Source organism: Biomphalaria glabrata, chromosome 14 (genome assembly GCF_947242115.1).
Source record: "Biomphalaria glabrata chromosome 14, xgBioGlab47.1, whole genome shotgun sequence".
NCBI classification, from domain to species: domain Eukaryota; kingdom Metazoa; phylum Mollusca; class Gastropoda; family Planorbidae; genus Biomphalaria; species Biomphalaria glabrata.
In genome coordinates this window covers 25309962-25325998 of record NC_074724.1, presented here as the reverse complement: position 1 = coordinate 25325998, position 16037 = coordinate 25309962, and the positions used below count along the sequence as shown (strand labels likewise).

The 16037-nt window shown below is 33.3% G+C and overlaps 1 protein-coding gene across 7 annotated transcripts in view; it reads left to right on the top strand.

The window, feature by feature from the left end:
• Positions 1–15635, top strand: part of LOC106058523 (protein C-ets-1-like) — a 157571-nt gene extending 141936 nt beyond the window's left edge. For 4 of the 7 annotated variants that reach the window (XM_056009980.1, XM_056009979.1, XM_056009981.1 and 1 more), the window contains 4 exons: positions 713–811; positions 6005–6043; positions 7808–7997; positions 8557–15635. In XM_056009980.1, coding sequence (XP_055865955.1) covers positions 713–811; positions 6005–6043; positions 7808–7997; positions 8557–8710 — 482 coding nt within the window. In that variant the 3' untranslated portion in view covers positions 8711–15635. The remainder of the gene's footprint in view (positions 1–712; positions 812–6004; positions 6044–7807; positions 7998–8556) is intronic. The other 3 variants (XM_056009976.1, XM_056009978.1, XM_056009977.1) reach the window with 3 other exon arrangements.
• The last annotated feature ends 402 nt before the right edge of the window (positions 15636–16037 follow it).

The window sequence follows — 16037 nt, the reverse complement described above, 5'->3', positions numbered from 1 at the left end:
GCGGAAAGCTCATCTAATGGAACAGAAGTTAGTAATATTTATGTTATTTATAGCCACGGGAAATTCTGCATTCTTCATTACTCTTCGGACTCGAAGAAACACTTTATATATTTATAAACGCTTGTCTTCATAACATTTTAAAATTGTAGTAACTATTACTTTGATACCAATCAACTTTATATTTACTAAGATTGCATATTTTTGTCGCCGATGGTTAATTTGGAAGTAATGTGGCCAACACAACGACCAACCTTATTTACAACGAAGACCCCCCGATATCCCTTTGTGACTATGTGAAAATAATCCCTTCCAACAGTCCCTAGTGTGTAACCACAAGACCATCAGATTGGTAACTGAGCTTTTAACTACTGCACCACCTTATCCTTAGTGGCTTTAGAATAATGACAATCAGCCTCATAAATATTACCGATACACTTTTTTTTTAATCTCATTTTTAGCCAGCTTTATTGCTGCTGAGCTGTGAGCTCTTTTGCAGACTGTGCCAAGGAAAAAAAGCGTGCTGTTTTCTTCAGTTGTTCAGCACTGCCGTACAGGGTGTTGGTTATGTTGGGCTGTAGTGGAAGTAGGGTCTGCCTAAGATGGATTAGGGAGGGGCATTCAAAGAGGATATGGTTTATGGTTTCATCGACACAATAGTCCACAGTGAGTCCAATACAAATGGCATACATATATCTATATCTTTTGTTTGCAGTAGATCCCTGTGTATACCGGAGAATGTCTCCCGAAGATTCTCCGACCAGTGAACAAGGCAAGCCCATGATTCAAGCCGCTGTGTTAGCAGGTTATTCAGGTAGGTGCTGTGTGTGCCCAGAGAGAACCCTGGTGTTTGCTTGGAGTGGTGGATACCTATTATGCTTATACTAACTTGTTTTAGTGCTATATGTTTGGTGTTGTCAAGTTTTCTTATTAACAACCGCTTCCCACATAATTAACAAAAAGGGTAATGTGGATGTGTGTGGGGGGGGGTATTTTCATAACTGGAGGCTTTGGTGTGCACAGAATACAAAAGTATTGAAAAGCTAAGTAATTTAGTATTCAAATAATAATTTTTGGACTAGAACTAGCGTACATAATAAAACTTCTTAGCATTTTCTCATGACTCACAAAGTAGTTGGCAACAATTGTCCTTGATTACAGCATTTTTTGTTGTCTATTTATATAAATTACCTCTAAATCTTCCTCCTTTCTTTAAAGTTCTTCTTTCAGACCATGCGTCTCTAGGGTTAACCAGGGTGTTATATGGTCAGCACAACGACCAACCGCCTTTACTTTTGCCCAACTTATATGAAGTACCCGTTTGAACTGGTGGACTCAGAGGCGCCCAAAGATCCCGAAATTAAAAATCTCAGGCTTCACCAGATTTCGAACCCCGGAAGCGCTTTAGCACTCAGCACGTACCTCCTCTTTTCTTTACGTTCCATTATATCGTCTCGACATATCTCCATATTCTTTACCCTTTTTTTTTTGTCTTTCTTACGGGATCGGTAAAGAGTATAAGCCGTATATTCAAAGTTATTATTTTATTAAGTGGGTTGGTTTAAAAATACGTTTCCTGACCATTAAGGGTCACTGTGACCACTGACGCTGACAACTCAGAGCGTCTAACTTGTGAGTATCGTAGCCATCGAGAGTGTGTACGTCTCCAGCCGTGGTGTAACCCGGTGTCGCTCTGGTGGCGACATGGCAACATCAGTGAATTGCCCATCCATCTAAGTACACCACGTCCGCCGCTGAATCTAGTACCTAGACTCGCTGACAGGAATTGCATTAAAAGCGATGCACATTTTTTTTAAGCACCTCGTTCTTCACACATTCATACACCCAGTCTAGATGTCGACACATACACCCGGTCTAGATGTCAACACACACACTGTAGACAATGATGCATGTTCAACCATGGAAACAAGGACATTTTCTTCTCTCTCTCTCACCCCTCACTGAACCCCCCCCCCCTGCTCCTTATTTCTTTCAGTGTCATCTAAAAATAGTGGACCTGTTTTTATTTATACATACATTGTGTCCATATTTAGGTTACATGTATTTACCTCCCGACCCCATCCTTATCCACATATACCCTAACCTCCCCCCACACATCACTTCACCCTCCCTTAGCTGTATATCATGTCACTTCCTAGATGTAACTCACTTGGGAGACCTTGCCTTTCAGTCGATGTCAACAATTCCATTTAGTTTGTTTTTTAAACTTGTACAGTCCGTGAAGCGAAGGGAATGGCACACCTCACCCCCCCCCCAACCCTTTAAAGGCTGACCTGGGATGGGCGGCTTTACCCGCCTTACCTGTGGGATGGACGTGGGTCAAACTGTGCCACCTGTCGGCGGAAGAGATTAGCTTCCGGTAGTTACCCGAAGCAAGGCGACTTGAGTGACCATTGGCGGTGTCGACCTTCGTGCCTCTTCCCTCCATGTTGGGGGGACAAAAGGAAACAGGAACGTAGTGTTGAAAGGGGGAGAGGGGGGATACTGATTTGTATGACTTTGTGTGTGTGTGTTAGGAATTCTATTGTAGGACTATCACTTAGAGGTGCCAACATGTAATATCTCGTCATCAGATTTCATTCATCGGCGGCACCGGCTTGATTTTCTCTAGGTAGCTGAAGTGGCTGTCGCAATAACTAACAGCTTAGCGAGCCAATGACATGTGGAGACATATTTGATACATAATAAAATACCCAGAAAGACACTAAGGCACGTCCCGAGTTCCACATGCTAGGACTAATTTGTACAAATGCTTCTTCCCTATTGCTATTAGAGCATGGATTGGGTTGCCTGAGCCAGCCAGGAAAACCAGTGACTTGGTGGAATTTAGTTCATTGATTAACACGCATGCACTGATCGACTTAAAGAAACGCGTAGGACGTAATCATCCTCTTTCTTTGGAAATAACGTCTGTATTTGATAAGATTTACTTCAGTTATATTAAGTATAACTAGATATATGCTTCATTAACGCCATAACCTACTGCTATAACAAATACATGAACTACGTTGACCCCCATAGCACTGTCACACGACCCACACCCCACCCAAGGTGTGTTACAAAAAAAAAAAAAAGCAACATATTATAGACACACACATCCACTTTTATATAATTAGAAAATAAAAAAACAGTTGGCACACACTCACACACCAATAAAAATATAATATAAAAAGTCCCAGGCATAAGAACTTGGGGGCTAAATCTACTTTCGTTTTTACCTGGGTGTCGTCTGTTCATTTCATTTGCATATTTGACCTCACTTCCGTGTCCATCTAAGGAAGCCCATTCCATATGTACCAGGCACCGAAGTTCTTAAAATAGACCGATTACGCATGCGTAGAGAGCGTTTAAAATTCCATTTTTTTTTACATTTCTAAACCTGACGAACTTGTAACAGCTGTACTAGGTGCACTTCATTAGGGCACTTCATTAGGGCACTTCATTAGGGCACTTCATTTTATTTTCATTAGTAAGAACTTGAAAGTGTGTTTTGACCACATTCTTAGACTGCCCCCCCCTCACCCCAAAGTACTACGTTTGTGTTTGTACCTACAATGGAGGAGGGATGATACAAACATTTACTTGCAAGCACTTTATTCCAATCATAATTGTATTTTATTGCATTTTTTTAAATAAATTAATTCGTATCCTGTATACATTGAGAAAGATATCAGGCTTAAAATATCATAAATAGGTTGTTCTTTCAAATAGCATGTGTTACAAGTTGTATCATTACCCACCCCACCCACTTTTTTTCAAAAAACTTCTCGATGAGATGTAATGAGATTTGAACTGAACACAGACACAAGAGAGCTAGGTAGAAGTTTATCAGATACACTCACGGACTCAAGAAAGGAAAAAAAAAAAAAAACTCAAAAAAATAAAGATTACAAAGGGAGACAACGATGACAGAAACTAGTTCACGTTTTAATCCTTAACATGAAGAAAATTAGCGATGACTTAATGATTTACTGGGCAACTCTTCTCAACCTTGGGAGACGCTCTCCCCGGACGGAACAAGGCTAACCACTAAGGAGAGGTAGCGAATGGTGGAGAGATTATTCTCGAAATAAACATTGTCATTGTCAGCCCATTTTTCTAGACCAAAAATTATGTTGGTTTGAAAGTACTTTGAACTGTAATCAAATATTACAAGGTCAGATCAAAACCTGCTTGCCAGATAGAAGTGTCCAGATACACTGATCCTTTTGAGATCCACTGGCTCTGCACCAAAAGTTATTCATTTTGTTATTCACTAATTATACGTCTTTGACTTTCATACCTTTAAGGAGATTTTTTTTTTTTTTTTTTTTTGGGGGGGGGGGGGTATTATTAGTTAATGTTTTTAACAATAGATCACAGAACTTTGTACAAATACTCCTTCTTCCCTAGTGCTATGAGAGCATGGAATGGGTTGCCTGAGCTAGCATGCATGACGCGTTGGACGTAATCATCTTCTTTTTTGAAGTAACGTCTGTATTATATAAGATAAGATAAGAACGTACAATCTTAACTTAGCCAAGAATCAGAACAAAGTGTCGCGTTCTAAAAGTTTCCCTTCCAACAATCGTCTGCCGAGCTCGTGTCAGTTGTGGCACCTGGGGGGGGGGAGTAAAAGGGTGGAGCTTATCCTGACCCGGAAGTTAACCTCTTCCTAGACAGGTGTCGCGAGGCTACGTTTGACCCACGGTCACCTAGGTGTTAAGAGTTCATTCTTGTATAGAAGGACGTAGGAGGGACACAGTCGCCTCCATTCCTGAGCCACCTGTAAAACAATTGATAAGCGAATAGCATTACGACTAACGCAATCAGCATTTTATTTCTCTGGTGAACTAATTCTTGTTTTATGATCCCAATACCCCGCTTCTGACAGCGTTAACAAACCGAGAGTTCCAGACTTACTTTCTCCGGGGGCTCGAAATCTTTGTAGTCGTAAAAATTGAATTCACTGAATTATTCAGTGGTTGGGGGGAAAACAAAAAAAGACTAAATACCGGTTAATAGCCAACTAACAAACTGTAACCAGATTTTTATAACACTTGCCAATTTGTAAACCTTTTAGGCTAAACATTAGAAAGCCTCATGGCGCAGGGTAAAAATGATTAAAAACAATGGCGTTTGAAACGATTTGCCCCGTGGCCATGGAGCGCTCTAAAAGCTAGAACACTTAACTTTCTTTATGTTCCATCTTACTTCTGCCACGAAGACTTCAGTAAGAGCCAAATCATTTTTTTTTTTGGTTAAACTTTTCTTTGTAACCTGACATTCAAGCAAGCACATGACTCATTACCTGTTTGCCCTTTGCAAAAAAAAAAAAAGTTTTATTACCATAAAAATGAATTTTAATGAGCTTAGAGTTGACAAAAGGAGAAACGTTCAAGCATTTTAATGAACTTACTTATGATCTGAATACGATTATGAGATTATATAGCGTTTGAACTAATAAATAATCAGCTTATGAATAATAATGGCAATTTGAACTAGAAAAACAAATGTGGAGTGTTTAATAGTGAAAATACGAAAGTGTATATCTGACATTACCATTTGCTGTTTCTGTCCTAGCAACTATTGCTTGACACAGGGCCGGCCTAACGAATTGCGGGTCCCCTCTTCTAAATTGTTTTTACAATAAAAAAGAACTATTACTATTAATTAGATTATGTGAAAATTTATTATACAACATGCTTTGGAAGCAACTCAAACGCAATAGGTGCCTGTGGGTAGATTAAAATTACGTCAGTCGTAGAATACTTTTTAAAGTCACACACCTTTACAAGTCTTTGATAATTGCTATGACTGATAGTGATATGTTAAATGTAAATTGTGGGGCAGGGGACGGCACTGGCTTGACATGGCCATTGTCGTGACAATAAAATAATGTACATTGTATTAGTGTCATAGCTCGTTTACAACTATTTCTGTATAAATGTGCGCAGTTGTTTTTTTTTAAATTGTCATTGTATTTGATTGATAACAAATATTGCAGACTGCTCCATATTAAGGGGTCCTGATGGGCGTGGTTTAGGTGAGTTTGTTCAAATGTCACTATCACATAGGAACTTGTTCCACTGTCCACATTGAAACTTTGCAATTTTCGCATGTTTTTTATTATATTGTGCTCATTTTTTTTCCTTCTGAATTTGGTTTTCTTTCAATGAAATGCTTTTTTGCTTTTTTTTTTCCAAGCAATGTTTGCTATCACAAAACTGTACATTGCCTTGCTTGTTCAAATAATTAGAAAAGACTATTGACATTTGATTGAGAATGCACTAATATAAGCTTGATTCTGTTGCCTCGACTGTATTTAAGGTTTTGCCAAGCATTATGCAGAGACGTCTAGGTGTGTTTTGTCTTTGTACTGGCAGCATCGTAAACTATATATGTCTGTGTCTAACCCATATAAGTGCAGAATTCTAGTTGTAGGTTTTCTTTTGTTTATTCCCAACTCCGAGTTTCTCTTTGACAATCATTCATTCTCTCTTCCACCAACTTTTGTTGTTGTTTTTATAATTTAAGTTTTGAGAAACATTAATTATCTTCCCCTTAAACTTTGTCAAACGTCGTTTAAAAAAAAAAAAAGTGTGTGTCCTCAAGGACTTGATCTTTCTATGCTAATATTATATTAAAAGGAATGCACTTTTAAGCCTTGGGTGACACACATCTCCTTTATTGAACAATCACTGGTGCACGTTGAACAGCGTCAGTATCAAACCTTGTGTTAACACTGGTACTAGCTTGTCAAAAGAAAACTAAATAATATGTGCACTCTGCACTGTCATTATCTTAAAGTACCTTGGTTTTATTCATGCACTCCGCACTGTTATTATCTTACAGTACCTTGATTTTATTCATCTATATTATATCTATTGACTGACCTGCACTCAAGCTTGTTGCATACATTTTGTGTTTAAAGCAATGTCTGTAGGCTTGTATTGTGTGTTAACATCACTCGGTATGATTGTATTGTTAATCCTTTTTAATTTTATTTAAAATGTGGTTCCAATTCTCTGACGCTGCCAGATTTCTATGCATTGAAAGGAAAACAAAAAAAAAATCGCTGTTGTTCCCTTATTTGCCACATTAATTTTTTTATACTTTTTGTTTGTTTGTTTTTTCTTTTGTTCTTCAAAGTAGCTTATTGATTCCATTCTAAAATAAAATTTAAAAAACAATAATTTGTTTCAGTTATGTGATGGCCTAATATTTAATATTGATTTAGAAAGGCATTGAAATGTTAATGAATATAATGACATATTGCATACATTAGCCCTTGGAATACAACAAAATAAAATCCAATAGGCAATATTCTCAGTGCTGGGTTTACTTATAAGCAATATATTCAGTGCTGGGTTTACTTATAAGCAATATTTTCAGTGCTGGGTCTACTTATAGGCAATATTTTCAGTGCTCAGCTTACTTATAGGCAATATTTTCAGTGCTGGGTTTACTTATATGCAATATTTTCGGTGCTGGGCTTACTTATATGCAATATTTTCGGTGCTGGGCTTACTTATAGGCAATATTTTCAGTGCTGGGTTTACTTATAGGCAACATAAGCTACAGCTTAGAGCCCCCACTTATCTGGGAGCCCTCAATTATTGTTTTGAAGACAAATCACAGGATTCAATTTGCCTTATGTTGAAGGGGCGCTATATATTTTATACTTCATTTTGAAAATACAGATTTTGTATTTTATAGTTTAAGATTTTTTCAGATAAAAAAAATAAAATTGCAAGAACTATTTTTTTGTTTACTTTTCAAGTAATTCTATTGACTATGTGTGTTACAGGAAGTGGTCCTATTCAACTGTGGCAGTTTCTGCTGGAGCAGCTAACAGACAAATCTTGCCAGCATTTCATTAGCTGGACTGGGGATGGCTGGGAGTTCAAGCTTTCTGATCCAGATGAAGTGGCCAGGAGGTGGGGCATCAGAAAAAACAAGCCAAAAATGAATTATGAGAAGCTTAGTAGAGGCTTAAGGTAGGTACACTTCTTTCTAATCGTCATTTTTTAAAGTAGATAACATGTCTTTTACATTAAGCCTAGATTTATTTTTCTCGTTTTAAGTATATGCATTTTCGCTTAACGCGTGTAATTAGGGAACTTCATTTGATTTTTTAAAGCAATTAAGCACAAAATCTTGAGCTTTCTATAATTCATTTATATTGAAGATGTTTCGCTGGGTAGCATAGACCACTTGGCTATCTGTCAGGGGGCTAGAGTTTAAATCTTGATTTGAGCTGAGTTGTATTAAATGAGCACCTAAAAGCAGAAATGTTCTCCCAGATAACCCCCTCCCCCATTGATACACGGAAGGGATTGGACCATAGCTCACTGAGCATGTAGTAGCAGGAAATATGTGCTGTACAAAAATAATTGAAAAAAATATTTTTTTTTAGTTATTACTTTTTTAGATAAGATAATTTTAAAAGTAATTCAACTCTTTTGTAACCAAAATAAAAACAAGAGGGTGGTGTAAACATGAGTAGTAGAACTTCAATGTCTCCTGTATATAACCACTATGTCTTCTGTCTGACAGATACTACTATGACAAGAACATCATTCATAAGACAGCTGGCAAACGGTATGTCTACAGATTTGTCTGTGACCTGCACAACTTGCTTGGCTACACTCCAGAGGAGTTGTTTGAAGTGTGCGAGATCAAACCCCAAAAGGACAAAGACGACGAGTAAAGCAAAAAAGCAACCAAAGATTACAATTAGGCTGCACATGTGGGAGAGTTGACTTTTCAAAACTTTTCAAGACCCTCCAAAAACTAAGCCATACACTCTGCTCAGCTACTTTCAAACTTTGTAAAAAAAAAATAAAAGTGTGCAAAAAAAAAAATCAACATTTGAATGACAATTTGTATTGATGTTTTTGTTTTTCTGACCTTCAACCTTTGAGCTTGTGAACTGTGTTGTGGAGGAAACTGGACATTTTCCTTTCAGTTCTTGGGAATGCGCTCTGGCAAGTGCCATGTTCAACTGCGGAGGATTTATTTCTTGGCCTGGTCATTTCATTGCTAGTTTGTGGATGGACTTTGATCTTTCAAAGATGATTGTGTTCAATGGGACTTGCAAGAATTCACTTTTCTGAACTCAAACACAATTTTAATTTTTTTAAATGAGATCTTTTTTTGTTTTAACAAACTTTTGAAAGAGTGATTTTAATTTGTGTATGTTTTAAAGATATTGATGTTATTGTTATTCATTGCGCACAGTTTGTACTACAATGATGTAAAAAAAAAAAGTATTTTTATGTAGTCCAGTAACAAACATGCCTTATGCCGAAATAAGTTGCTAATTAACAACTTCTGTTTTTTGTGTGTTACATTTTTTATTCAGTTTTTCTTAAAAGTAGTTTTTGCTTTAAAATGTTTCACTTGCATGTCAGTTGTTTGTAAATGCCTCATGATTAAAGGAAAATAAAAACACATCTTTCTTAAAAAAAACAACATAAAAAAACCTCAAGTGTTCAACAAGCCTCATATCTATTCAAAGTCTTATACATTTACTCTAGATTTTAATAGATAAACTTAACTGTATTTCGGTTTAATTTCCCTAAATTTTTTTAAAGATCAGATATAGTTTTTTTTCCACATATGCTTTGAATATTATCTGTATTCGCTTGATAGAAAAGTACATTAGGTTTAATACAGAAATTTAAAAAGTCAAACTAATTTGGATCAGCTAAATATTACAGTTGAGAAATTTTTAGTCAAGATTAAAGCTCTCAAGGATAAAAAAGCCTGGAATCCATCTTGTAGAACTGATCATTTTGTCAATACATCATGTCCTTCGAGCTCAAGTTATTCTAAATTAGACTTGCCTGAACCTGTAAGCAAATTCTGTATCGTAACATTTTGACAAAAAATTACTATACAAATTAAAATACAATTTTGTTTTTTTTTCTAACTATATTTAAGTAGCAAGTCTTTATAAGTAGGTCAGTTTAGCCAAGGTCTCTTACAATGACAGAATTGAAAAGTTTGACACCACATGGGGAAAAAATATAGTTGTCACAAGTTATTTTTTCTACTTTAAAAACAACAAACTTTCTGTTGGATAATGTTGATTTAATGTAACAAAATCGGAGTAGCCCACTAGAGTAGTAGAGGGCTAAGGGAGACAATAACTTTTCCTTTTTGAAGAGCAGACAACTGTGTTTATTTCCATGGTGTCATTAATTATCTTTTGTTTTAATTCAATGTATATTGTTTTTGTTTTTTCAAAATCTCATTAATTAGTTCATGCTGTAAAAATGTCTATTAATTAGGCATTCTACCACCTTGTGTTCATTTGTTATATATCAACTATAATGGCATTTAATTTTTTTAATCATTATATATTTTTTTTATAATGATACTATTTTCTCTGCATCATGCTTTCTACTGCCTTGCTTCTGTACTGGAAGAAACTAAAATTAAGTATAAAAGTTCAGTAGCATTTTACAGAGATATATATATATATAGATATATACATATATTCTAGTTTGTAGTATTAGGGTGTGGAATGTGTTCAAAGGCATTTCTGGAAATGTCTTGAGATTAATGTATCTTCTACTATTCAAGTTCATCTTGTCTCAAGGAAAAGTTAAACGTCTGGTAGGTGGCTCTAGAGGATATGAAGATAATGTTAAATGTAATCCTTTAATTCTTGGGGAGGGGGGGGGGTAAGAAAACATTGCTGTTAGGTTCAGTACATTTAGAATCTTCAGACGAGGCAACTGTGTGAATCATGCCCACATCAAAATTGAGTTGATTTATAAACGTATTGAATAAAAGTGGGACAGAAGTTTAGGAAGGGTTAGTGATTTAATTAAAACAGCTGGTTCTAAGAACATTTCTGTTTGGATTATCAGTGAGCTTTTTTTTCTTTTTTTTTTTTTTGCAGTAGTCTGTAGCAATTAATGCAGAGTAGTTCTTTTAATGTTTATGAATGAACTTTATTTTAACAAAAGAGAATTTCAGAGCAAAAAGTTTAAATTTTTTGAACAGCAAAAAAAAATAAATAATAAAAAGTTTTATTCTTTGAACTAATTAATTAGGATCATGCATGAGGATTTAATATGATGTCTTAGTGGAAATAATAAATGGTTATCTTCTTTTGTTTAACGCCTTTAGTCACCTTACTCCAAGCTACCCTTCTCAAGGATATTCAAGCAGATTATTGAACTAAATTTATATAATTGTATGCGATATTGATTACTTCACCATTTAGATAGTTCTACAGATGTCAGTTGTAATAAACTGATCAGTGTTTACCTTTTGATCTTGAAAACACATTGCTTCTCCCTCTAAAGCACCACCTTCAAATCGACCAGCACATTTATAAGGAACTGGCAATAACTGACGAATACTTTCAGCATTCTCTGTGTTCAGATGATATTTTCTATTTTGTTTGTTTGTCAAGACTAGGTGCTATTGTTGATGTGTAGTGTATTTATCCAAACCACAGCATTCTTATCAATGTCAGTGACATTTTAAAATCTCAGTTTAAATTTTTAAGAGACATAAGGTTGGGAAATATAGTTTAGAATTACATTCTAGAATTTGATGCTATTACCAGAGCTAAGAAAGCGATGTTTGGAAATAAATGTAAGTAAGAGGTTTTATTTTCTATTACCTAATGTTTTGCACCCTGTATTAAGAAATAAACTTGACATAATCATCAAATAGAAAAGAAATTAGTGATAAAGTTAATCAAGATCATCCCTTTGTTTCTTCATGATTTGTAAACATTGGCAGATAATAGAACTTATTGCAAAACCTTATTTTTATTTTTTTTCCCTTTTGACTTAGACTGGTTTACTCTGTTTTTAAACACACAGTGTACTATGGTACAGCTAAACTTCTTTCTTAAGTGCCTATGTGTTTTGTTTTTTTATAACAATGCTGCCTTGAAAATTTGATGGCATTAGATTTTATATTTGAAAGTAAATTGAATAATTACAAATTACTGTTCTGAGAATTTGTAGCATGATAGTTTGTTGTTTTTTTTCCATTGCTTTTTACTACTAAAGGTAAGCACTAAATTGCTTCAAAGAATCTCTTTACTAAAGATATATTGTTCTTCAAAGTGTTTGTTTAAAAAGAGGGATGCATTTCAACTCTAGTTTTAGTCCTTTTATATACTTTTGAAAATAATACAATATTTTGTTTGCCTTTACTTACCCAGGAATCTCTAGTATTCAACTCCCACTGTGTTCAACTCATTTTAGATTTGAGTATTTTTGTACATATGCACAGTTTAATGCTTAAATTGCTGCCAGATTAACAGGAATAAATAATTTAAGGCTTTTTTTTTAAATAATGATTCAGCTATAAACATAAAATGTATAGCAGCAAAGATGATGATATAATTGCCTGTATTCATGTAGTCAAGAGAGTACTGTCAAATCATGATTAATATTTCGAAGTTATAGCTGCTAGATATAAGCAGTACTTAAAAATGAAATTAATGTGTGTTTTTTTTTATAGAAACTAGGTTACTGGCTTTATGTTTAAATGCTTTATTGGATTAAAGTAATTTCAAAGGTTTGGATTCTCAATATCAAAGCAAAACTTGAACAAAGTAATTTAAGTTTATGGTAATTAATTTATGAAATATACGCATTTTGTAAAATACAGACTTGCTTGGTGTGTTGACATATTCTGCTGTAGTGCAAGATTAATTTTTTAAAATCTTTTCAAATCTGTGAAGAGTGAATTATGGGAGAAGAGACAATGTCAATGCACTGTGATCAGTAACAATTTGGTTATAATGGAAAAAAAGTAAACAATATTGACATTTGAAATCAGTCAGATCAAAATTTATTTGTGAATCTCTTTTTTTTTCCAATTGAGTACAATTCTTTATGAATAATTGACAGGAGAAAGAGAGGTTAGCCTACATTTTATCTCCTGCTTTTTTTAAAAAAGTAAATAGTTTTTATACTAGTAAATATCTAAGTTTACCAAATCATTTTTTTAAAAGATTTAAAAAATCAAAAAGCTTCACTTACTTGACCTTTCCATTTGAAAATGTGATGTCTGTATATATAAAAAGCCCTACATTTTCTGTGCTCCTGATTTTTGGTTGATCCAAAATATTTTGTTTTAAATCTTCTTTAAGTACAAACTCTGGTAGAAGAAAAATATTTTTTTTTAATTACCAGGAATGTGTAAATAAAAAAAAAGATATAAATATATATATATATATATATATACAACATGACTATCTTTAAACAACAAATATTTGCAACACATGAAGGACAAATTGATGGAGCAAATTTGTAGTTTTATGTTTTGTTTTGTTGCTATCATTTAAAAGTAAAAACAACTTTTTAAAATGCATTTGAAAAATAAACAATGTTTCAATACCATTCTGTGCCCTTTCTTGTTGACTTGAATCACAGTATTGTCTAGCTTTTGACTGAAGCATAAAATATGTGTTCATTTGGCAATGACCTTTTTTTTTTTGTTATATACTTAACAAGTTCATAACACTTTGTCCGTCTGCTTTGGACATGTTTTTTTTTTGTTTTTTTTTTGCTTTGTAAATATTTAAATGCACTCTGTTTTCAAACACAAAATAATAAGATTTTTAAATACCAATTTACAAAACACAAGAAATTGGTATGATGATTATATATAGATATTTATACATAGTATGTTCAAGTTGGTGTGTATCATATTAACATATACAACTCCTGTACAAATTGGCTGTATGTACTTAATCTTGATCAAATGACATCATCATTACATGCTGTGAATTTCATGTTGTTGATTTTTTTTTATTCATGCTGGCATTTGCAATTTGCAGAAGGCAAAGAATCTACTGACTTTATTTATGGCTACATCTGAAAAACAACAAATAGGATTAAACATTGAAAATTGTGTGTCATTTTTAATGTAATCAAAATACAATGCACAAAAGTATTTCTTTTAAATATTTTAATGCCACCACCCCCACCCCCCACAACTAAATATTTTTTTACAATTACTTTTACCAATTTTTTGGTTACATGATTGTACTTACTATTGAATCAAACTTGTTATTAATAATCACTGACCTATCTAGTATTTGGCCAAAACAATTCTTTAAACATCTGAATGATTTTCACTTTGCTAGATTGTTATCAAGTGATTTCTGTGTGATGAACTATTGAAAAAGTCCAGTTCTTTTTGAAATGCTGATTGTAGTGTCCTTGATTAGGACTCTTCATTAGATCTCACCTTTTTTTTTTATGTGTTGACGAGAGAATACAAAAAAAAAATCACCTTACATCTAAAGGTCACTGAAAATAAAAATTACTAAATTATTTGCCATTATACCAGAAAGCATTTTGACTGTTGCGTCCAATTATAAAATATTTTAATTTTATATCAAATATCAATAAATAAATCTATCTACTGCTTGGTAAGCCTATTATCTTTATTTTGTTAGATAAAGAATAAGGAATTTTAAAGGAAACTCAATTATTTTTTCAAACTAAATTATTTTTGAAACATGATTTTTGGCTTATTAATTTAATATTGACAGAGGCAGATGTAATGGGTGTCGAGCACAATCTAGGTTTGATACATATTTATATGCATCTTGATCAAATCATGTTTTGACTTGTACATTACAAGGATATTGTTTTATGCTGTTAAGTTTTGTTTCAATTTCATATTTTTCTTTTCCTTTAGTGTTTTTTGGTTGTAATTCCCACTCCAATACACAATCTGTCTGATGTTTCTATAATACACATTTAATGATCATTTCATCAGTCCCAAGAACATATTTTAATTTGTTTTCTAAAAGAAAGTTACATTCAAAATGTGTTCTCAGATGTCCAAAGTACTTTTTTTTTTGTTCCATTAGTTTTATAGGAAAAGAAATGTATCAATTTTTTTGTTTTAATCTCCCTTTTTTTTTAATTTAATAAATAATTAAGTTAATATATTAATTAGTAATTATTTATTGATTGTGTATTTTGTTTTAATATGGGCGCCAATTAATTTTTTTTATTAGATGTGATGATCAATTACCTAGTTCATTATAGCTGCAGTAGACATGTTAGCAAACACCATAATATTTTTTTATTGTATTTTATTTGTCCTTAAAACTTTTCCACAAAAATTGCATTTGATATCAAAATGTAACTTTTTGTTACTGCTTAAAAATATTGCAAAAAGTTGAATATATATCTCTTTTTTTTAAAACAAAAAAAAGCTCCATTTCTTCTTTTTCATTTCAATGTCTACCAGGCACTTGTTTCATCTGATTTTAAAAGAAACATGTCATCAAACAGAATCAGTATAAATAGTATTCTGCTGTAACTATAGCAACAATGGTAATCACTAGTTGTTTTTATTTTATATAATTCAAAATGTGAATAATTTGTTTTTTTTTATTTCTAATGTCATTGCTTGATGATGTATGTCAAGTCATGATGTTTTTGTTTCACAATTATGTTAGAATGACTTGGTGTAATTTTTTCTTTTCTAACAATCATATCGCCCATTTCAGTTTCCACAGACCTTTTTTTTTTCCAATTGAAGAATGGTTGACATTGGTTGACATGTAGTTTGTTTGAGAAATGTGCCTTGATTTGAACAAAAAAAAAATAAACTTGTATACAAAGATCTTATTTCAGATGAGTTTGTTTGTATGTTATTTAGTATTTGGAACACCATCTCACCAGTTCTTAAAGCTTTTGCACAAAAATTGCATTTGATATCAAAATGTAACTTTTTGTTACTATTTAAAAATATTGCATCAAGTTGAATATATCTCTTTTTTTTGTAAAAAAAAAAAAAAAAGCTCCTTCTCTTATTAGAAAGTGAGGAGCCAGACTTCATTGCAGGAACAGAAACTTGGCAACATCCTGAAATTTATAACTCAGAAATAGTCAATAGCGATTATGAAGTTTTTAGAAAAAAATAGGACAGATAATCATGGAGAAGTTCTTTTAGCAATAATAAACACTCCTATAGCAAAAGAAATTACTTTACTTAACTTAAAAAATATAGATTCAACAATTTATAGAAAT